The 23,590-nt window shown below is 35.5% G+C and overlaps 1 protein-coding gene and 1 pseudogene across 1 annotated transcript; one reads left to right on the forward strand and one right to left on the reverse strand.

Moving 5' to 3' along the window:
• The window catches only part of LOC119626851 (caspase-3-like), a 49,858-nt pseudogene extending 26,583 nt beyond the window's left edge, over positions 1-23,275 (forward strand).
• CRISP2 (cysteine rich secretory protein 2) lies at positions 775-23,224 on the reverse strand. Its single transcript, XM_073006057.1, has 7 exons — positions 23,155-23,224; positions 14,872-14,988; positions 14,046-14,133; positions 12,612-12,757; positions 12,104-12,201; positions 10,077-10,165; positions 775-1,279 (listed from the first exon to the last, which is right to left on the reverse strand). Exons 1-7 carry the CDS (start codon positions 23,218-23,220, stop codon positions 1,152-1,154), a joined length of 732 nt encoding a protein of 243 aa, XP_072862158.1. The 5' UTR covers positions 23,221-23,224; the 3' UTR covers positions 775-1,151.
• Positions 23,276-23,590: the final 315 nt, after the last annotated feature.

Here is a 23,590-nt window from a genome sequence, read left to right on the forward strand (position 1 = left end):
TCAAAGACTGAATTAAGAAGTATTTTCTCCCATTTAATTTTCTGGAAGAAACTGTAAAATTGCTATTAATTATTATTTTAAGTATTTGGCAGAATCATGTGGTGAAACCATTTGGGGGCCTAGAAATTCCCTTTTTGGAAGCTTTAAGATTATTAATTCAATTTCCTTAATGGCTATAGGATGATTCCGATAATCTGTTTAATCCTGGAGGCATTAGTAGCCCGTGCTATTTCACCATCTGTCAAGTCAGATCTACTTTCTGATTTTCAATAACTTTTTCACTTTTAAAAAGAGTTTTAGTATATGTTTTCTCATCTATAAAATGGGCTTACTTTACCCTGTTGTTATCAATCTAATACTGATTATTCCACTTGTTTGTTTTCTTGGAAAGCTATATTTGTATATTTGGTTGAATTATGTCCTCTTTTTGTTGGCTTAAAAAAAATCAACTAAACCAGTAGGGAGATCAAAATATCAGAAAGGAGAAAGCAAATAAGAGTAGAACTGATTCATTTTTTGTTAAAATTTAACTTTATAGACAACTATTTTGAAAATGTTGCTCTGTTTTATCATTTATCTCAGATGAATCTAGCTGGAGTTAATTATAAATGGTATAAAATATTGCATAAGAATCATATCATATGGTTGCTAGAAAAGTTCTTTGTTTAAAAAGCTGATTACTTTTGTTTAAAAGAAAGGTCATAAGACAAATGCAGATGTAAAGCTTTGAATTTATTGTTTATGCAGGTGAAAACTCAGGTAGTAGGAATGGCAATGATGTTACAGTCTTCTTCTTCAGCATGTTTCAGGTTATATGTAACTCACCATTTGATCCAAAGGCCTGGTGACCTAAATCCTATGGTTATATAGTTTTCAAAATCCTCAATCTGATTCAGTTCATTATAAAGCACTACATTTATGTCAGAGTTCGCAGTTGTCGTCATATACTATGCTACTTTCGTAAATCATTGCCTGAAAGTGATTTCTGTGATGATCCGGGAGAAGATGCGTTGCTCTTTGAATCTAGGAGAAGATGCATTGCTCTTTGAAATCAAATTTGTAACTAACATACATACAATTTCCCCTGGTATGTGTCAATTAAATGATGCAGCCCTTATCCATGTAGTCCTGCACAACGCTCACTAGGCAAATCAGTAAATTTTGTTCTCACATAGGCAAGTAGCTTTGCACTTTTCCTTGAGCAACTCATGTTCACAGCCAGCTGTTTTCTTCAAGGAATCACAGTTACTTAGGAGATCTTGATACTGGCAACTATTGGCTGTAACAAAAACAGATTAGTTATGTCATTATCATTTTCCTCAGTAACAGCAAAACCATACATTGAAAGTGTGTGGGGAGGGGGTAGGAGGGAGCAAACAAGTTAGCATCCCTTACACTATAATGGGTCTTTCACGTCTTAAGGGACATATGAGGTGTCTTAGTTGAGCTCACTGATAAATCTATCACTGTTTAAATTCTACATTTAGTGATATGTTTCTAAAATAAATTGACCTACTTTTCCCCCTCAGCAAGAAGAATAATATGAATGTAACTAAATCTTTCTATGCCTGCATAGGCAAATATGGGAACCATTAGCTACACATAGGTATCTAAATTAAAATTAAAATTTTAGTTTCTTAATCTTATTAGCCACATTTCAAGTGTTCAAAGTGTGATTAGTAGCACATGTTGATAAGGACTGTTTCCATCATATCATAATATTGGGCAGCATGGCATTACACTCCAATGCTTTTTTTGGAAAAGTTAATAATCTTTATGGGTGGATAAAAGTATAAAACAAGGACAATATGCCCTTTTCCTTTTGATGTTTCTACTTGGATGTTCCCCGGGGACCTCAAACTCAATAAAACTCAAATTAAACTCCTTGTATTAGCTAAAAGGCTGACAATTCTCGGGAGTGATCTCCCTGCATCACTCCCACAATCTAAGGGGTATGACACTCCAACTACTCAGTAATTTAAGCCAGGAACTGGAATCAACTTGAACTCTTTCGTTTCTTCTTTTGGCCCGCACTCACCCAGCACAGGAAATAAACATTGACTGACTATTCTACTTTCTGTCTCTCAAACCTGTCCATTTTTTAAACTCATTTTGCTAGTCCTGTAGTAAAGGCATATGTTTGTCAAAAAGTTTAATTTTAAAATATATAATTGGTATATAACAATTGCATATATTTATTGGGTACAGTGTGATGTTTTGATATATGTATACATTACATCATAAGCAAATCAGGGTATTTAGCACATTTATCACTTTAAACACATTTCTTTCTAATAAGTTAGTTATCATTTCTTGGTGATCACGGTCAAAATCCTTCTAGCTCTCTTGAGACATAATTATTATTAGCTATTGTCACTCTATTATGTAATAGAATACCAAACTTATTCTTCCTGTCTGCAACTGTGCACTCGTTGACCCATCTCCACCCCTTTCCACCCCCGCCTACCCTTTCCAGCCACTGACAATCACTATTTTACTTTCTACTTCTATTAAATTAACCTTTTTAGATTCCACATATTAGTGAAATCGTGCAGTATTTGTAGGAGTGCAAACATCTCTTTGCCACATTGATCTTTCATTTGTAGGTATCTCAGTAGTGGGATTGCTGGGTCATATAGTAATTTCATTTTATTTTTTTGAGGAATTTCCATAATGTTCCTTATAATGACCGTACTAATTTGCACTTCCAGCAACAGTGATAAAAGTTCCTTTGCATCTTTGCCAGCATTTGATTTTCTGTCTTTCTGATAATAGCCATTCTAACCTAGGTGAGATGAAATCTCATTGTAGTTTTTTGCATTTTGCTGATGATTAGGGATGTTGACCATTTTATTCAAATACTTGTTGGCCATTTGTTGTATTCTTTTGAGAAATGTCTATTCATGTACGTTCCTCTCTTTATTCTTTCTTTTTTTTTTTTTTTTTTTTGAGATGGAGACTCGTTCTGTTGCCCATGCCAGGCTAAATTTTTTATTTTTTCTTTTTGTATTTTTAGTAGAGACGGGTTTAGTTAGCCAGGATGGTCTTGATCTCCCAACCTCGTGATCTGCCCACCTCAGCCTCCCAAAGTGCTGGGATTACAGGCATGAGCCCCCGCACCCAGCCCTTTGCTCACTTTTTAATGTGTTTTTTTCCTACTGAGTTGCTGAGGTCTTTGAATATTCTGGATATTAATCCCTTGTCAGACGAACAGTTTGTAAATATTTTCTTTCATTTTTCAGATTGTCTCTTCACATTATCAGCTGTTTCTTTTGTTGCACAGAAGCTTTTCAGCTTGATAATAATTTAATGTGTCTATTTTTGCTTTTGCAGCCTGTGCTTTGTAGGTCTTCTCCATAAAATCTTTGCCCAGATTAATGTCTCAAAGGATTTTCCCATTGCTTCCTTCAAGTAGTTCATGGTTACAGGTTGTACATTTAAATCTTGAATCCATTTTGAGTTTATTTTTGTATATGGTGAGAGATAGGGGTCTAGTTTCATTCTTCTGCATATGGATATCCAGTTTTCCCAACATCATTTACTGAAGAGACAGTCCTTACCCCAGTGTATGTTCTTGGTGCCTTTGTCAGAAATCAATAGGTTATAAATGTGTTAATTTATCTTTAGGTTCTCTGTTTCATTGGTATACATGATTGTTTTTATGCCAATACTACGCTGTTTTGGTTATCATAGCTTTGTAGTATATTTTGAAGCCAGAGCCTCCAGCTCTGTCTTTTTCCTCAAAATTACTTTGGCTATTCAGGGTCTTTTGTGATTCTGTATGAATTTTAGGATTGTTTTCTCTCTTTTTGTGAAAAATGGCATGAATGTTTTGATAGAGATTGAATTCAATCTGTAAATTGCTTTGGGTAGTTTGATCATTATTAACAATATTAATTCTTCCAGTCCATGAACATAGTATGTATTTCATTTTTTTCTGTGTAGTCTTCAATTTCTTTCATCAGTGTTTTATAGTTTTTCCTATGAAATATTTTATTTCTTTTGTTAAATTTATTCCTAGGTATTTACTTATTCATTTTGTAGCATTTGTAAATGTAGTTGTTTTCTTGCTTTCTTTTTGAGATAGTTCATTGTTGGTGTATAGAAACATAACTGGTTTTTCTATTTGGGTTTTGTATCCTGCAACTTTCCTGAGTTTATGAGTTCTAAGAGTTTTGTTTGTTTGTTTGTTTTTTGTGTGGTGGGAGTTCTTTGTTTTTCTAAATATAAGATTACGTCATTAGCAAATAGGGAAAATTTGACTTCCTTCTTTACAATTTGGATGCCTTTTATTTTTTTCTTTTGTCTAATTGCTCTGGCTGGAACTTTCAATACTATGTTGAATAAGATTGGTGAGAGTGGGCATCCTTGTCTTGTTCCTGATCTTAGAAGAAAAGTTTTTAACATTTTACCTTTTAGTAAGATATTAGCTGTGGGCTTGTCATATATGGCCTTTATTGTGGTGAGATATGTTCCTTCCATGCCTAGTTGGTTTCTAGTTTCTATCATGAAGAGATATTGAATTTTATCGAATTTCACCAAATGCTTTTTTTTTTCTTTTTTCTTTTTTTTTGTCTATTGAGAGGATCATATGGTTTTGTCTTTCATTCTGTTAAGGTGGTATATTTTGTCCAAACATCTTTGTATATATGAGATAAATCCCACTTGATCATGCCATATAATCTTTGTTGCGTGTTGTTGAATTTGTTTTACTAGTACAGTATTTATTGAGGATTTTTGCATCAATATTCATTCGTTTTTGTTGTGCCCTTGTCTGGTTTTTGTATCAGGATAATGCTGGCATTGTAAATGAGTTCAGAAGAATTTCCCCACCCCCATCAAATGTTTTGAATAGTTCAAGAAGAATTGGTGTTTGCTCTTTAAAAGTTTGGTAGAATTCAGCAACGGAGTCATCTTGTCCTGAACTTTTCATTGTTGTGAGACTTATTATGGAATCAATTTCATTATTTATTATTGGTCTAATCAAGTTTTCTGTTTCTTCTTGGTTCAATCTTGGGTAGGTTGTATGTATCCATAAATTTATCCATTTCCTCTAGGTTTTCCAATTTCTTGGTTGTTCATTATAGTCTCTAATGGTCTTTTACATTTCTTTTACATTTCTATAGCACCAATTGTGATGTCTGCTTTTCACTTCTGATTTTATATTTTAGTTTTTTTCCTCTCTTTTTCTTAGTCCAGCTAATGATCTGTCAATTTTCTTGATCTTTTCAAAAAACTAACCTTTTGTTTCTTTGATCTTTTATATTTTTATATTTTTTGCCTCAATTTTGTTTATTCTTCTCTGATCTTTATTATTTCTTTCCTTTTACTAAGTTTGGGTGTGGGTTGCTCTTGCTTTTCTAGTTTCTTGAGGTGCATCATTTATTAGGGTGCTTATTTGAAACCTTTCTACTTTTTGATGTAGTAGTTTCATGCTGTAAACTTTCCCTCAATACTGTTTTGGCTGTATCCCATACTTTTTGATATGATGTGTTTCTATTTTTATTCATTTGGAAAATTTTTTAATTTTTAAAAATTATTTAATTGACCCATTGGTCATTCAGGAGCATCTTGTTTAATTTCCATGTATTTGTATTGTTTTCAAAGTTCCTCTTGTTACTGATTTCTAGTTTTATTGCATTGTAGTTAGAAAAGATACTTAACATGATTTCCATTTTTTAAAAATTTAAGAGTTGTTTCCTGGTCTATGTGTTCTCTCTGGAGAATATCCTGTGTGCTGATGAAAACAATGTGAATTCTGTAGCTATCAAATGGAAAGTTCTGTAAATGTCTGTTAGGTTCATTTGGTCCGGAAAGCTGTTTAACTCAAATGTTTCTTTGTTGGTTTTCTGTCTGAATAATCTGTCCATTGCTAAAAGTGAGGTGTTGAATTCCCCTATTATTATTAAATGATTATCTGTCTTTTTCTTAAGTCTATTAATATTTGCTTTATATAGCTAGGTGTTCTGATGTTGGGTGTATATGTGTTTATAATTATCATATCTTCCTAACACATTGACCCCTTTATCATTAAATAATGGCCTTATAGCTACTTTTTCTTTTTTGGTTTCTATTTGCAGGGAATATCTTTTTTCATCTCTTTACTTTCACTCTATGCATGTCTTTACAGGGGAAATGAGTTTTTTATTGTATGAAGCACATCTGGGTCTTGTTTTTTTTAATCCATTCATCTGTTCTGTGTTTTTTTATTAGAAAATTAAGTCCATTTACATTCAAGGTTATTATTGATAGGTAAGAATTTTACTAATTCCATTTTGTTACGCACTCTCTGGTTGTTTAGTAATCTTTTCTTTCTCTCTTGCTGCCTTCGTTTGTTGTTAAGTGAGTTTTTCTGGTCATATGTTTTCATCAATTGCCTTTTATTTTTAGTGTATTTTTAGTGTGTATATTATAGGATTTTTCTTTGTGGCTACCATGAGGTTTACAAAAGTTCTTATAGTTATAACAAATTATTTTAAACTAATGATGACAACTTTGATCACAAAGAAAAGAAACAAAAATTTTACATTTTAACTTCATATACCCATGATATTTTTTGACTTTTGAATGTCTCAATTTATACCTTAAGTTATAGTTATTATTTTAACAGTTTTGCTGTTTTAGTCTTCATGGTAAAGATATGAGTGGTTTAAATACCACAATTACAATATTAGAATACTCTAAATTTTTCTGTATGCTTACTTCAGCTAGTGAGTTTTATATCTTTAGATATTTTCATGTTACACTTTAGCATTCTTTTCTTTTAGATAGAAGAACTCCCTTCAGCATTTTTTTTTTTTTTTTTTAGATGGAGTCTAGCTCTGTTGCCCAGGCTGGAGTGCAGTGGCACGATCTCGGCTCACTGCAAGCTCCGCCTCCCAGGTTCACGCCATTCTCCTGCCTCAGCCTCCCGAGTAATTGGGACTACACGTGCCTGCCACCACACCTGGCTAATTTTTTATATTTTTAGTAGACAGGGGGTTTCACCGTGTTAGCCAGGATGGTCTCCATCTCCTGACCTCGTGATCCGCCCATCTTAGCCTCCCAAAGTGCTGGGATTACAGACATGAGTCACCGCACCCAGCCTAGCACTTCTTTTAAGACAGATTTTGTAATAATGAATTCCTCCAGAATTTGTCTGGGAGTCCTTATTTCTCTTTTATGTCTGAAGAATAGTTTTGTTGGGTGCAATATTTTAGGTAGTTTTTTAAAAATCATTTTTTAGCACTTGTGTAAATTGTCCCTCTTCCTTCTGGTCTGTAAGGTTTCTACTGAGAAGTCTTCTGATAGGTGTATTGAAACTCTGTTACATGTTATTTGCTTATTTTCTCTTGTTGCTTTTAGAATTCTCTTTTTTCCTTGACCCTTGAGAATTTTATAATTATATGCCAAGGGGTAGTCTTATTTGGGTTGAATCTGATTAATAAACTTTGGCCTTTCTTTACTGGCTATTTCTATCTTTCTGCAGGTTTGGAATGTTTTCTGTTTGTTGTTTCTTTCAATAAGGTTGCTACCCCTTTCTCATTCTTTATTACCTCTAGAATCCCAATGATTCTTACATTTGCTCTTTTGATGCTGTCTTATTGATCTTGTAGATCAGTGAAGAAAGTTCATTCTTTTTCCTTCTCTTTTTCTCCTCTGTATTTTCATATAGCCTGTCTTCAAGCTCACTGATTCTTCTGCTTAATGAATTCTGCTGTTGAGACCATCTAATGTTTTTTTCAGTTTATTTATCGTATTTTTCAGCTTCAGGATTTCTGGGTTTTTTTGTTTGTTTGTTTGTTTGTTTTTTGAGAGGGAGTCTAGCTCTGCTGCCCAGGCTGGAGTGTAGTGGCCGGATCTCAGCTCACTGCAAGCTCCGCCTCCTGGGTTTACGCCATTCTCCTGCCTCAGGCTCCCAAGTAGCTGGGACTACAGGCGCCCGCCACAACGCCCGGCTATTTTTTTTTTTTTTTGTATTTTTAGTAGAGACGGGGTTTCACCATGTTAGCCAGGATAGTCTCGATCTCCTGACCTCACGTTTGTTTGTTTTTAATGTCAATCTCGTTTTCAAATTTCTCTGATAAATTTCTAAATTGTTTCTCTGTGTTTTATTGAAGTTTATTGGGCTTCCTACAAACAGCTATTTTGAATTCCTTACCCTAAAGACTACACATTTCCATCTTTCGAGGGTTGGTCACTGGTGCTTTACTTAGTTCTTTTGATGAAGTCATATTTTCCTGAATGTTCTTGAAACTTGCGGATTACTATCTCAGTATCTAGGCACTAAAGAATTAATTATTCTAGTCTTTTCAGTCTGGACTTGTTTGTACCTGTTCTTCTTCAGAAGGCCTTCCAAGAATTTAAAGGAGACTAATGAGTCTCCTAAGATGGCAGTTATTTCATTATTAGATGATGTTCTAAACCCAGATTTGCTGCAAACTTGGTTAGGAGAAGGGTAACATGGACAATTCCCTGGATGCCACAGCTGTCACTGTGCTTTGATGCATCTGAAGTCCATGGACTCTCGGACCAGGACAGAACCAGGGCTTGCCCAAGGCCAGCAGCTGTTATGACTTTCCAGCTACTACAATTCATTTTGGGTCTGAGGCCATTTTAGTTGACCAGTGGTACTGAGACTTGAGTCTGCCCCACTGGGGCAGCAGATTCCTTTTTGGTGCTGTGGTGGGTCTAGAGGCTCTATCTATGCATACCAATCTGGATTTAGGAGCTGTGGGTTTCTTACTGGTATGTATTTTGTTGTGGCAGGCCCAGTACTAAATCCAAGGCAGAGTACCCCACACACTTCCTTCTTCCCCCAAGCGGACAGTGTCTCTCTCCACTCTGTGTTACCTAGGATTTATGAGAGGGGTGATGCAGGTAATCCCATGGTCACAGCAGCTGATACCAGCTGATACCATGACAGATGAATTCCAGACTTGTTAGCAAACTGCATTCAGCAAATGTATAAGTATTAAACTATTTTTTTCTTTTATTTATTTATTTATTTATTGAGACAGAGTCTCGCTCTGTTGCCCAGGATGGAGTGCAGTGGCTGATCTCAGCTCACTGCAATCTCCACCTCCCAGGTTCAAGTGATTCTCCTGTGTCAGCCTCCCAAGTAGCTGGGACTACAGGCACCCACCACCACACCCGGCTAATTTTTGTCTTTTTAGTAGAGATGGGGTTTCACCATGTTGGCCAGGCTAGTCTCGAACTCCTGACCTTGTTATCTGCCCACCTCTGCCTGATTTATAGCTTTGGTATCATTAATATTCTGAAATATAGCTATATAACTGAGTCAGAAAAAATGCTTAGTAAAGGTGAGTACATTGAAGAGGTAAAAGTTTCAGTGATTGTGTCAACTTTATCATTCATAATAATTTTAATAAAAGTATCCCAACTACAGAAAACCAGCAGCTATTTTTACTTCTATTCATGGCAACTTATTAAATGAGATATATGATATGTATCTCATTTTCTCCTTTTGCAAAAATATGTGCACAGGTCCTATGAGCCAATATTGTATATAGATAGAGTTTTGTCATAAAAATATAACACAAAACAATTATGAAATTATAGCACAAGTAATCATTTATTAAGGCAAACACTATGATCCTAATTACACTATAAAAAAGAAGTGAGGAAATCAGCATGACAAACACATTAGCACAAATAAACAGTAATATTTGGCGTGCCTGTCTAGACTGAGCCATAATTTGGTCCCACACCTTAGATTTATACATTTTGATTCTTTTAAAATACCGCTTTTGGTACAGTTAAATGAACTTTGATAATTGAACTATTTACCAAACGGTGTATGGTTAATGTTAATGGGCTCTGCAGAGCCACAAAAACACATTGATGATAAATACTCCATTATGTTACATAGGGCAATATGCTTTTCATTACAAATAATATGTAGCTCCTCCAGTGTGTAAAATGTCTTTTTAAGCATACTTTGTTGAATATTTTTTGGGTTTTTTCATAAATACATTATTTCAATTCATTACTTTTGGAGTTTTGTTAAATTATATAAAGAAAAGAAAATATCAATTATATAATAAATAATAGCAAGCTAATCACTTCAAACTTACTGCATAGTCCTTGGTCACAGTTATCAGGGCAACTGGCACAAGGTGTTCCTTGTTGGTAAGGAGTATTCTTTCTACTCACATTATTACCACTGAAATTTGAAATACATGTCAAATATTTTTCACTTTACTGTTTATACTCTAAGGGCAGTATCAATCATCAAATATATATAAATAATTATTCAGTGTTTTTAGTATGTTAACAAAACTGAAAAATTACAATTCCCAATGAGTATTTCAGATAACAACCCAAATTAAGAAAATTTTAATTTTCACACATGGACATATCTTCTTGACCATAATTTCACAGGCTGGGTAACTAAATTTGATGAAAAGGGTCTGAAATTTTCAGAGTATATTCAGTGTGGCGACACTATCTTTATCTCCCACTATATTTAGTCAAATTACTAAGGCAGTGTATCCCAAGGTGCCAATAAGGGACAAAACATATCTTGTAGAGGGAAAGGACAAGATCCTAGGAGTACCAGGTTGTAGCAGGAAATTAATATGCAATGTTAAAATAGCATTTTCCATTTGAAAAATGGAAGACAAACCCATAGTGTCCTAACAGAAACTATGAAAAATATACCTCCAGAGTATTTTTTTCTTCCAGATGGAGGTTGAGATTTTTCAGTAGTTAGTGGTGTGTTTGTAGGAGTGTGCTTAGGAAGGTTTGTGAGTTTCTAGAGGTGGCATGTATGAGATTTTTACATTGACCAAAACAGAATATTAGTTTTTGTTATCCCAGAACTTAAAGTAAAAGAAAAAAAAGAAAAAAATTACAGAAAAGTTTTGATAAATACCGATATCCAGGATATAATAGTTTTGCAATGACTAACCATAAGTTAATGATGATCATTATTCTATTGGCCATTAAATTCATTTAAAAATATGTAGGAGTCAAAATCTCAATAGACCAAGTGGGCTAAGGACCCAAGGAAGTGCAGCTAAATCTCAGTCTCTTTGCCTAGAATATAGCTGTATGTGTATGAGCTCTTGGAAAATTGTGAAACAGATACAAAAGGATTTTAAAAGTTCTAGTTCCCTTGACTTCCCTCATGATCTATTCCAACTGTCACTTCTGACACCTGGCTGCAGATGCCTCCCTTCTGAGGGCCAGTCAGTGAGTGTGGATACATCCTCCTAGGGCCTTTCAATTCTCTCTACTTAAATCCTAATAGGTACTTGAAGGAAAATGACTTGGGAGGTTATACTTCTCAAACTGGAACCCTGTATCATCTTCGTTATCTACAGTCTTGAAACAAATTCTGTAGTTGTGTCTCCCACCGCAGCCTCCAGTGGTAAAGAATTTCAAACATTAAATTTTAAATTAACATATGGTGAATATCTCCTTAAAATATCCATAGGATTTATTGTGGATAACTCTAAACGTATTGTTTAATGAAGGAGCACTTTTACTGCTACAAATCAAACTTTACAAGATAGTTAAAGAGCTTTCTGTGAACAATTCTGAGAATCAGAGACTTAAGATGTTATCCTTTCTGTATTCTGAAACAAAGGTGTCCTGAAAAGCCATTGAAATCCAAATGAATGAACCATTTGTAATGGTAATTGTGAATGTTTGTGTGTGTGTGTGTGTTTTACATCAGCAGAAGTAGGAATATTGGAGCAGAAAGGGCCAAAATCACAATCCATCTTCCATTTGCAATCTCACCAGCACCCTGAAGCATCTATACTCCTAGAGTATGAAATTAGCAAGACATGATGATACTAATTCTAGAGAAATATATATTACACATGCTCATAGAGTAACCCTAAGCTGAGGGAAAGCCAACTGAAAGAAAAGACACTATTCTGTGAATGAGGAATGATTCAGTTTTTATAACTGAAACTGAGAAGTTGTTCTCCTCTGAGAAGTTGAAAGTGTCTCAACCTTAAAAAACATTTCCAAACGTTTATCCCCTCCCCTTTATTGAGGTATGTTTTCATTCTGGTTTAAGATATGAGAACTATTAAAAAATAAATTACAGATAGAATTATTGCCATTAAATGCTAAACAGTCTACTTACGCAGGACAATATTGGCAAACATAGAAGTATTTTAGAGCATCTTGATTGGGACAATAGGCAATTCCACAGCCTACCTGGTAAGTCGAGTACCAAACAAGCTGCAAATTAACAATGGAATAAATATACAAAAGTACATTAGAGAAGAGGAAAAATATATAAATAAATAGTAGCAAATATAAAACTGAAAAATGTTAGTTTTAGTTTATAGACATACACCATACAAATATTTAAATTATTGAACCAAAGTCATAAATTTTAAAAATATTTAATTTTCATGTACATTCATCACTTTAAAATTTATAATGTAGGAACAATACAGAGTATGCTTTCCTACTAAGAGTTTGGCTGACAATGGACAAAAATGACAGCTCTACAGCAGCCAAATTCCAAGACTGTATTCTTCCCACTCGGACTGTTCTCCTAAATTGAACATTGCAGTGGTCATAATTTGGAGAAGCTTTCCTATTAGAACATTTGTGACATAGGTATTTTCATGCATTCTTTTTACCTGAGTATAATGTCCAACAACTGCATTGGGACTCTTTGGTCCTACACCATAGACAAAATCTAGGCTCTCGTCATACCAACTTTGGATTGCAGCTGACCAGGAAGTAGGATCACTTGACATATAGAGATTCTCGCCACATTTTGTACCTAAGGGGCAGATCATTTATGAGCAAGGTAATAAACATAAAATGGTAAAAGAAATTGACTACATAAACACAAAGATGTTGCCTTTCAAACCCAGGGTCCAGCAGATGCTAACTGTTGATTAATACATAAAGGAGTGCTTCAGTTCCTTATCAGCTGTAAAGCCGATAAGAACACTGAACTGCCTAACACACTGAGGCTGGCCTGACCACATAAAACTTTGAGTAGGCTAACACTCTGCTCTTTAAAAATCCTTGCATGCCAAATTTTCCACGTGTATGCCTTGAGTGTTCCCAGCTTTATATGGTAAGCTTGCTAAAGGCAGTGACCAATTCTTACATTTTGTCTTTTGCTCTAGTAACCCTCAACAGAGATTTTTCAAATAGAGGACCCTAAATAAATGTATATGACTTTGTGTGAAATCTGAAAAAAATACATTATAGGCTGTTTTTAAGAGTCCCAAGAAAGAGAAAACTGACACCAGGAAGGATAACAGTTTTCAAAATTTATGGATGTTCTCTTAACCAGGAAATCAGATATCACAAGTTGAAATCCTTGTGAGTTTGTCAAGAAGTGCCTTACAGCCCAGAAACACTTCGTAAGTTATTTGGGCATTTACTAGATTTTATAATCCTTGATAAGTCTTTTAAAAACTCAAATGTAGCATTCTGTGCATTGTAGGTATCCAGTCCACACAAAATACTTGATTGCCTCATATTAAAAAATTTTTAAATAATATATTCAAAAATATTCATTTTTATAGAAATTTTGAATATGATAAATTTAAATCCACTTTATCCACTTTTATCCACTTTAGATCAAAAAAGGAATAATTCATCATAAGTTCAATATATTTTATGGATACAAAAGAATAGATTTCAAAACATCTGACAGCTACATAAATTAACAAAAAGGGGAGCAGGTTAGAAATCAGAAAGCTTGGTTAAAAATTTCTAGTATGACACTGTTTCAGATTATGTTCTTAGGTGAGTCACTTTTCTTTCAAATTCTGGCTTTTCTAATCCTTACACTTACAAAAATAAAGATGACATAAAATCTGCTGTATTCATGAACTGGTTGCAAGAAGCAAAATTATTTGCATAATGTACACAATAAAAAAGCACAACATTGTTCTTACTGTAAATATTCCTCTGTATACAGATACTTTGACTTCAAAAAGACAGCAGTATAAGTAACATTTATTTTCAAAGTCTTCTTATTATAGAGCATCCTACAATGCTCTATTATTGTTTTATTCATTTATTCAACAAATATTTACTAATTTACATACTGGTTTTGCGGTCCTCTGGATCACTGTGCTGTAAAGTGCACTTGTTTGCCCACCTTTGGGCATTCGCTGTTACCTCTTTGCTCCATTCCTAAACGTCACAAGAAAACAAAATACACTTAACGATTCAGCCACAATGAAACATACACTTTATAATCTGATTTGTAAATAGTTTAAAATTTCTGTAGATGTATTCTCTAATACTACTGTTATTAAAATATATTTAAGTGTTTTTATCTGTTCTGGTGCCAGTTTACACATGAAGGGTAGTCCATAGGTAATATATCTAAAAGGCAAAATAAGACAATAATATGTGATTATTTATGATAGCAAAGCAGCCATACCTAGGATATTTATTAATGATGCTAGTGTAAATACTGATAAGCAGGTGAAATATCCTCATTATATTTTAATAGTAATAAGCTGGCCAACGTTATTTCCAATTCCATTTGTTTTCACATGTAGGCCATTGCTTTCGTATCAGAGATACCTGTCTTTCAGGGACTGTGCCCTGGGAAGTGGGCTTTTACTCACAACAGCTGACACCCTGACGGAAAGGGGATTTCTTGATTTTAAACCAGAAAACAAAATGAACAAAAAGTGTAATTATTTAACACTGAATGCCTGAATATTTGACTTCCAATTCTGCCTTCCAAATTTAATAACCCTGTATAATTGATGGTTTTTTTAAACCATTGTAAAAAAAAAAAAAAAAAAAAAAAAAGACACAACTTTGTAAACCACAAAGTTCGTAAGAGATGCCAGTGGCCAGCCGTCTGCTCCTGCCACAGCTGGTTCACACCTATTTCGTTACATCACTGCCTCTTACCATCTTTAGCATGTTACTGGCAGGTGGAGAGACTCCTTTCCTTAGTTCATTGTGTTTATTTACAATCTCCCTTTGCACTTGCCCCTGGGTGGTTAACAAAGCAGTAAAAGCGGGATCCTAAAAGAAAATAAAATTAGAATTATTATTTAACAATGTTGTAAATTTCATATAATAGTGAATAAGTTAATGCAAGAGAACAAAGTCACTTTAAAAAGTGCAAAATATTTAGTTATCAAGTACATATATTAAATATTACAAATATTTAAATATTAAAAGTCAACATTAGTTGTTAAGCATTGTCACTAAATCTGAGTTGAAGATATAACTTTTAAATAGTAAAGTAGTAGATTGAAATGTTTAAATAGGAAAGTAGTAGATTGAAGCTTTGGGAATTGTAACTCATGGCATGACAAACTAAAAACCCCTCGGAGGCCACAAATGCCGATTTCTGTTTCAAGGGAACTTTTCAAAAAACAGTTTTGGGGGAACAGGTGGTCAACGGTTGCATGAATAAGTTCTTTACTGGTGATTCCTGAGATTTTGGTGCACCCATCACCCAAGCAGTGTCCACTGTATCCAACGTGTAGTCTTTTATTCTACGCCCCCCTCCCACCCTTTCTCCCAAGTCCCCAAAGTCCATTGTATCATTATTATTATTACTATTATTATTATTATTATTATTTTGACGGAGTCTTGCTCTGTCCCCCAGGCTGGAGTGCAGCGGCGCCATCTCAGCTCACTGCAAGCTCCGCCTCCCGGGTTCACGCCATTCTCCGGTCTCAGCCTCCCGAGTAGCTGGGACTACAGGCGCCCGCCACCACACCCGGCTAATTTTTTGTATTTTTAGTAGAGACAGGGTTTCACCATGTTAGCCAGGATGGTCTTGATCTCCTGACCTCATGATCCGCCCGTCTCGGCCTCCCAAAGTGCTGGGGTTACAGGCGTGAGCCACCGCGCCTGGCCTCATTGTATCATTCTTATGCCTGTGCATCCTCATAGCTTAGCTCTCACTTATTAGTGAGGACATATGATGTTTGGTTTTTCCATTCCTGAGTTACGTCACTTAGAATAATGGTCTCCAACTCCATCCAGGTTGCTGCAAATGCCATTATTTCATTTCTTTTTATGGTTGAGCAGTATTATATGGTGTGTGTATATATATACACACACACACACACGGTATGTATATATATGTATACATTATATATTATATATATACACATATATATCACATTTTCTTTATCCACTCATTGATTAATGGGCATTCGGACTGGTTCCATATTTTTGCAATTGTGAATTGTACTGCTATAAACATGAGTGTGCAGGTGTCTTTTTTTCATATAATGAATTATTTTCCTCTGAGTAGATAGTCAGTAGTGAAATTGCTGGATCAAATGGTAGATTTACATCTAGTTCTTTAAGGAATTTCTATACTGTTTTCCATAGTGCTTGTAATAGCTTACATTCCCACCAGCAGTATAAAAGTGTTCTCTTTTCCATATCCACACCAATATCTATTATTTTTTAAATTAAACTATGGCCATTCTTTTAGGGATAAGGTGTTAGCCTCATTGTGGTTTCGATTTGCATTTCCCTGGTAATTAATGATGTTAAGCAGCTTTCCATACGTTGATCAGCCATTTTTCTATTTTATTTTGAGAATTGTCCACTCATGCCCTTAGCCCACTTTTTGATGGGATTTTTTTTTTCTGATTTGTTTGAGTTCCTTGTAGATTCTGGATATTAGCCCTTAGTTGGATAAATAGTTTGCGAAGATTTTCTCCCATTCTGTGGGGTTTCTGTTTACTCTGCTGATTATTTGTTTTGCCGTGCAGAAGCTTTTAAGTTTAATTAAGTCCCATGTTTTTATCTTTGTTTTTATTGCATTTGCTTTTGGGTTCTTGGTCATAAGACATTTGCCTTGGTCTTAGACATTTGCCTAAGTCAATGTCTAAAAGAGTTTTTCTGATGTTATCTTCTAGAGTTTACATGGTTTGGTCTTAGATTGAAGTATTTGATCCATCTTGAGTTGATTTTTGTATAAGGTGAGAGATGAAGATTCAGTTTCATTCTTCTACATGGATCTTGCCAATTATCCCACCACCATTTGTTGAATAAGGTGTCCTTTTCCCACTTTATGTTGTTGTTTGCTTTGTTTAAGGTCAGTTGGCTGTAAGTATTTGACTTTATTTCTGAGTTCTCTACTCTGTTCCACTGGTTTATGTGCCTATTTTTATACAGTACCATGCTGTTTTGGTGACTATAGCCTTGTAGTATAGTTTGAAGTGGGGTTATGTGATGCTTCCAGACTTGTTATTTTTCTTTTGTTTTGCTTTGTCTATGCAGGCTCTTTTTTGGCTCCATATCAATTTTAGGATTGTATTTTCTAGTTTTGTGAAAAATGATGATGGTATTTTGATGGGAATTGCGTTGAATTTGTAGATTGCTTTTGGCAGTATGGTCATTTTTACAATGTTGATTTTATCCATCCACGAGCATGGGATGTGTTTCCATTTGTTTGTGTCATTTATAATTTCTTTCAGCAGTGTTCCACAGTTTTCTTGTAGAGGTCTTTCACCTCCTTGGTTAGGTATGCTCCTAAGTATTTTATTGTTTTTTCAGCTAATGTAAAAGGTATTGAGTTCTTGATTTGATTCTCATCTTGGTCGCTGTTGGTGTATAGCAGTACCACTGATTTGTGTACATTGATAGCTAAAGATAGGACCCCAATATGTTCTGGCTTATAGGGTTTCTGCAGAGAAATCTGCAGTTAATCTGGCAGGTTTTTCTTTGTAGGTTACCTGATGCTTTTGCCTCACAGCTCTTAATATTCTTTTCTTGATCTTGACTTCAGATAACCTGATGACTATGTGCCCAGGTTATGATCTTTTTATGAAGAATTTCTCAGGAGTTCTTTGAGCTTCTTGTATTTGAATGTGTAGGTCTCCAGCAAGGCCAGGAAAGTTTTCCTCAATTATTTCCCTCAAATAAGTTTTCCAAACTTTTAGATTTCTCCTCTTCCCCAGGAACATCAATTATTCTTAGCTTTGGTCACTTAACATAATCCCAAAACTTCTTGGAGGCTTTGTTCATTTTCTTTTTATCATTTTTTTTTTTGTTTTTGTTAGAATTCAAAAGCCATATCTTGAAGCTCTGAAATTCTTTCTTCCACTTGTTACATTCTATTGTTGAAACTTTCCAGTATTTTTTGCATTTCTCTAAGTGTGTTTCATTTCCAGGAGTTGTGATTGTTTTTTATTTGTGACATTTATTTTTCTGGAATTTTTTTCATTCATACTTGCATTACTTTTTAAATTTCTTTGAGTTGATTTTCACCTTTCTCTGGTTCCTCCTTGAGAAGCTTAATAATTAACCTTCTGAATTCTTTTTCCAGCAATTCAGAGATTTCTTCTTGGTTTCAATCCATTTCTGGTGAGCTAGTATGATCTTTTGGGGGATGTTATAGAACACTGTTTTGTCATATTACCATAATTGTTTTGCTGGTTCCTTCTCATCAGGTAGACTATGTCCAAGGAAGGATCTGTGGCTCAAGGGCTGCTGTTCAGGTACTTTTGCCTTGAACCCTTGATGTGGTACTCTCCCCCTTCCCCTAGAGATAGGGCTTCCTGAGAGCCAGACTGCAGTGATTGTTATTGCTCTTCTGGGTCTAGCCACTCATCAGAGCTACTGGACTCCAGGCTGGTACTGGAGAGTGCCCGCAGAGAGTCCTGTGATGTGATCCATCTTCAAGTCTCTCAGCCACAGACACTGACACCTGCTGCAGTGGAGGTAGCAGGGGAGTGAAGTGGACTCTGAGAGTCCTTGGTTGTAGTTTTGTTTAGTGCACTGGTTTTCTTGAATGTTGATTATGCTAATAGTGAAGTTGTCATGTGGACAGTCTCAGGACCTCTAGTTAGCCAGGATTGTTACAGGCAGTGGAATTAACTGTTGTTTTCTCCTTCATTGGGGTAGAGTTGTTCTGTTATGAGTTGCTGTAACAGCCTGAGTTGGTTTCAAGACAGCATAAGCTGTGGTAGTATGAGGGGATACAAGTTTGCTCTAAGGTCTCCTGGATAGGTATTCAGGTTTTTCAGGTGATGGACAGGGCCATAGAGCTCCCATGAGTTTATATCTTTTGTCTTTGGCTACCAGGTTGGGTAGAGAAAGACCATCATGTGTGGGCAGGATTAGGCTTACCTGAACTCCGACTCTCCTTGGTGGGGGCTTCCTGCAGCCACTGTGGAAGATGGGGGTGTGGTTCTCAGGCCAAAGGAGTTATGCTCCAAGGGGGCTATGGTTGCCTCTGCTGCTTCATACAGGTAACCAGGGAAGTGGTGGAAAGCCAGCAGTGACAGGCTTCACTAAGCTCCTACTCAGCCAGCAAGGCCAGTCTCACCCCTGCTATGCTCCCTCAATGGCCAATAGAGCTGAATTTATATCCAGATCTCTGTTGTGCAAGGCTGAGATATTGGTCCAGGCTACAAGCCTCCCCAAGGAGACAGTAAGCAGGGCTTTCAGGGCTTTCCCCACTTCCCACCTACTGCAGCTTCTGTACTCATATCTGTACTTCCCATTCACAATCCCAGATCTGCCCAGAAAAATTTGTACTTGGTCAAAATTATTACAAAGTTCAGCTGGAAGTCTCCTCCCTGTGGCCCTTCCCTAATTCCACTGGCTTCCCTCCTTGAGGATCTCTGTGAGATAAAGTCAGAAATGGCTTCCCTGGGCTCCTGTGGGGACTGAGATTGCCTACAGGGCTCTTCTCACTGCTGCTGCTTCTTTTTTATTTTGCATGGCTCTCTAAATTCGTTTCAGCTTTAAGTAAGGTTAAATCCTTCTCCCATGATCTGGATTTTCAGCTTCCTCAGTGAGGATGTGTGTTTAGAGGCAGACTTTCTTCCCTCACACTGTGGGCACTCACAGTGTTTCAGTGAACTCGCAGAGTCTGTAGTGGCAAGCCACTTCTTTCAAAGGGTCTCTGAGTTCTTTCAGTTTTCCTGCCGTGCCCCTGCAGTGGTTCTTGGAGCAAAAGCTCATGATGTGAATCTCCACATATTGTTCTGTTTATCCACATATTGTTCTGTTTATCCACATATTGTTCTGTTTATCCACATATTGTTCTGTTTATCCAAGTGGCAACTGCAAGTTAGTCATGCCTCCTATCTGCCATTTCCCCCAGCAGGGGAACTTTTAATAGGATTTGTATAGACATATGAATAATAATATTTTATAACTATAAGCATGCAAATTAAAAACCTTGAGATATATTCATTCACATTTGATCAGGCTGCAAGGTAGGGTAAAGCTGGAGCCCATGATTCATCCTAAATTTTATGGGGCATTTTTCCTTGACATGGTATCTGCCTTTAAGGAAAAATGTTTAGGCCCAGTTGAAGTGCATGTCTGCATTCAGTACTATAGTAAAACCATATACCTATTATGTAGCAAATTTTATGGGTTGCATAAAAGATAACTTTGTAATACTAAAAAAGAAAAAATTAAAGCAATTTGGAGGGATCAAATCTATTGCTGACTTTGTTCCTTTTAGTAACAGAAACATAACTGATAAAGCATTAAATTGGGCACTAATATGTTTGGTTTATCTTTGTGGTTGTATATTTGTCTGTGTGTGTGGTACGGGGCCTGCTAAGCCTGGAGGTGGAATAGGGTCTGAAAATTGCTGGATCAAGGTCCAAGCAATTTGATGACCTAAACTTACACACGAGTATGATGTTATATAGCTATGAGCAAGATTTTGAAGTATAAGTCTAAAAGGAACAGGGCCACTTACAGTTTTTTTCTGACACCTTGCAATAAGTTATCCTCCTCTCCTCCCATACTGAGTTCCCTTAAGGCTCTCACAATTCTTACACTATAGGTCTGAGCACATTATTGCCATTATCCACTATATATGAATTTCTCTTTCCTGCTTTTGTGTTCCTAACAACAGGGACTGATGGCGGATGCCATTGTACCAATAAATACGGCAAAGTTACTGATTCATAAGTTAGAAAAGATGTGCATATAAAATATCAGTAGAAGCAGATTTCTGCATCACATCAAAGCATAAAATAACATCCCTGGATATTTCCTCTTGACCTAAAAAAATCTGGTTATGGTGGTTTCATTTCAAAACACATAAAAAGTTAATTTCTAAATTATTTCCTGCTTCTCACACCTTCTTGCTTTGTAGATAAAATTGTACTGAAAAAGAGATGTATTTTTAAATGTGTTAATAAAGCTATTACCTGACTAGAAACATTAAACATATTGAGAATAAAATAAATATGGTATCTATCCTTAAAGAGTTTACATTGAATAGGTGACATGACATAAGTAAAAATTACAATACACATAACAAAACTGATCTTAGGGATCTACAAGATAGAGAGGAAGGAGGGATCAATTCTTCTTTGAAGTCAGGGAAAGCTTCATAAAATGTGATTCTGGGGTTTTGAAAGATGAATAGAGTTTTCTAGGTATCTTGAAAACATCAGAAAATCATACTGGGCAGAGTGTTTACAGAGCATCTGATTTCAAACATTTAGTGGTGCCAAAACAAAATGACATCTCACTTTTTAATAATTTTATAAATGAAGACCAGGAGATGAGCCAGAGAGGTTAAAGGGGATTGGAAAGGGGTATGAAAGAAAATCTTTCGGCGAAAGAAATGAAAAGAACAGCAAATTATTTGAATGAGGTCGTAGGTGATGAATAAATTACCTGCACATTGATAATTTAATTACAGTAATACAATGACTATATTTCTGAATGCCAAATGAAGTTTGAACTGAGTGCCAGAGTCCTCCAGTCTGAAAAGTCCTAGTGAGTCTAGTGTGCACGGAGTTAATGGAAGATGTGACAACAAACAGCAATGCCAGAGCTATTTCAGAGGCTTCCTGGCTAGGAGATACACACTGTATGTGAACACTGCACATTTTATCATTGAAGATTGCTGACCATATTATAGAGTCAATTCAACAAAGTAGCATATTAGAAATAACTCTAGGATCTGAATTCAAAATCCTCTTGGCCCTTCACATACTAACTCTATTACCACTACTAAACAAACCACTAAGACCTTTAGAGTTGGCATTTTTGTTTTCTTAATTAAAAATATAAATCTAATTATTCTTATACCCTAACTATAAAAATTAAATGTTTTTGTTTTCTTAATTAAAAATAAAAATCTAATTATTCTTATACCCTAACTATAAAAATTAAATGTGCTAACATAGTGGAGAAGTTGTGCTAATTTAATATTGTATAAGTATATTGTTAATTTTGTATGGTGATCTCATTAAAAAGAAATAAAATTAAGGAAATCAGAAAATAGATTGAGGTAACAGAACTATCATCAGCTTTCTAACCCCACAGACCAGTGATGTTTATTAGAAAAATAATTTCAACATGATATGCCATTTTAATTTTTAAGTGATATTAATTTAAATAATATATTTTATTTGTAATGAGTTAGGTGGTAGTCTCCAAAAAGATATGTCCATGTCCTTATGCTCAGAAACTGTGAATGTGATCTTATTTGGAAAAAGTCTTTGCAGATGTAATTAAGGATCTCAGGATGAGATATCCAGTTGTCCCTGAATGTAATGACAAGTGCCTCTATAAGAGACACACAGAGAGGATAAGATAATGTAAAGATGGAGGCAGAGATTGGAGTGATGCAGCCACAAGCCAAGGAATACCAAGCAGTGGGAGAAGCCACCAGAAGGTGGGGAAAGGCATGGAACAGATCCCTCCCTCTTAGATCCTCCAGAGGGAGCTAAGCCCAGTAAATAATTTTATTTTAGATTTCTGGCCTCCATAACTGTGAGAGAATAAGTTTTTGCTGTTATAAGCCACTTAGCTTGTGGTAATTTGTTGCAACCACTCTAAGAACCTAATATATTATTTAACTGAATATCTAAAATATTATCATTTCATCATGGAGGCAATATAAAAAAACGAGATTTTTCTTCTTTCTTTGTTCTAAATGTTTGAAATCTGGTGAATTTCTTACCATCAGAGTACATCTTGCCTGTTCAAACTTCATTTCATGTGTTCAGTAGTCACATGTGACTGGTGGCTAGCATACACATGCAGAACACATACAGCATAGCCTTGGCCTTTCATCTGAATAATTGTGTTAAGTGGTCTGAGAACTCTGAGAGAACCAGTGGAAACTCTGACATACCAAACTCTCTTACCCTCTTTTACTTTCAAAATAGCCTGCCATACCACAAAGTTGCTGGATAGCTCTGAAAAGATTTTCCATTTTAACCTTACCTTTCCTTCTGCAGGTAAAGATGGAAGCAGCACCATAACCAGAAACAACACCGGTAGTAAAGCCATTGCTGAAAACTAAGTCAAGAAAAACAAAGGTCTGCATTGAAACAAGTAGTTTAAAAACTTCTAAGAGGGAGAATACCAATATAATCTCGATTATTTCAAAGGAACTGTGATTCCCAGATTCGTTAAGAATGGAATAAAAGAAGAATTGCCGTATAGTACCAGTAGAATCATAATGAGGCCAACCTTGTCTCTGATAATGACAATAAAAAAATAAGCTGAAGAATTCTACTGATGCCCTTGAGGTACATCTATAAAAGATAGAGACATACTCCCTTCTTTCTGCCTACTTCTGCTACCCTTATGCCATCAAAAAGAAAATAGATTCCTGAATAGTTAATTATAGTACTGACATTCATTCTTCATCTCAATT

This window comes from Chlorocebus sabaeus, chromosome 17 (assembly GCF_047675955.1).
Source record: "Chlorocebus sabaeus isolate Y175 chromosome 17, mChlSab1.0.hap1, whole genome shotgun sequence".
Classification (NCBI taxonomy): domain Eukaryota; kingdom Metazoa; phylum Chordata; class Mammalia; order Primates; family Cercopithecidae; genus Chlorocebus; species Chlorocebus sabaeus.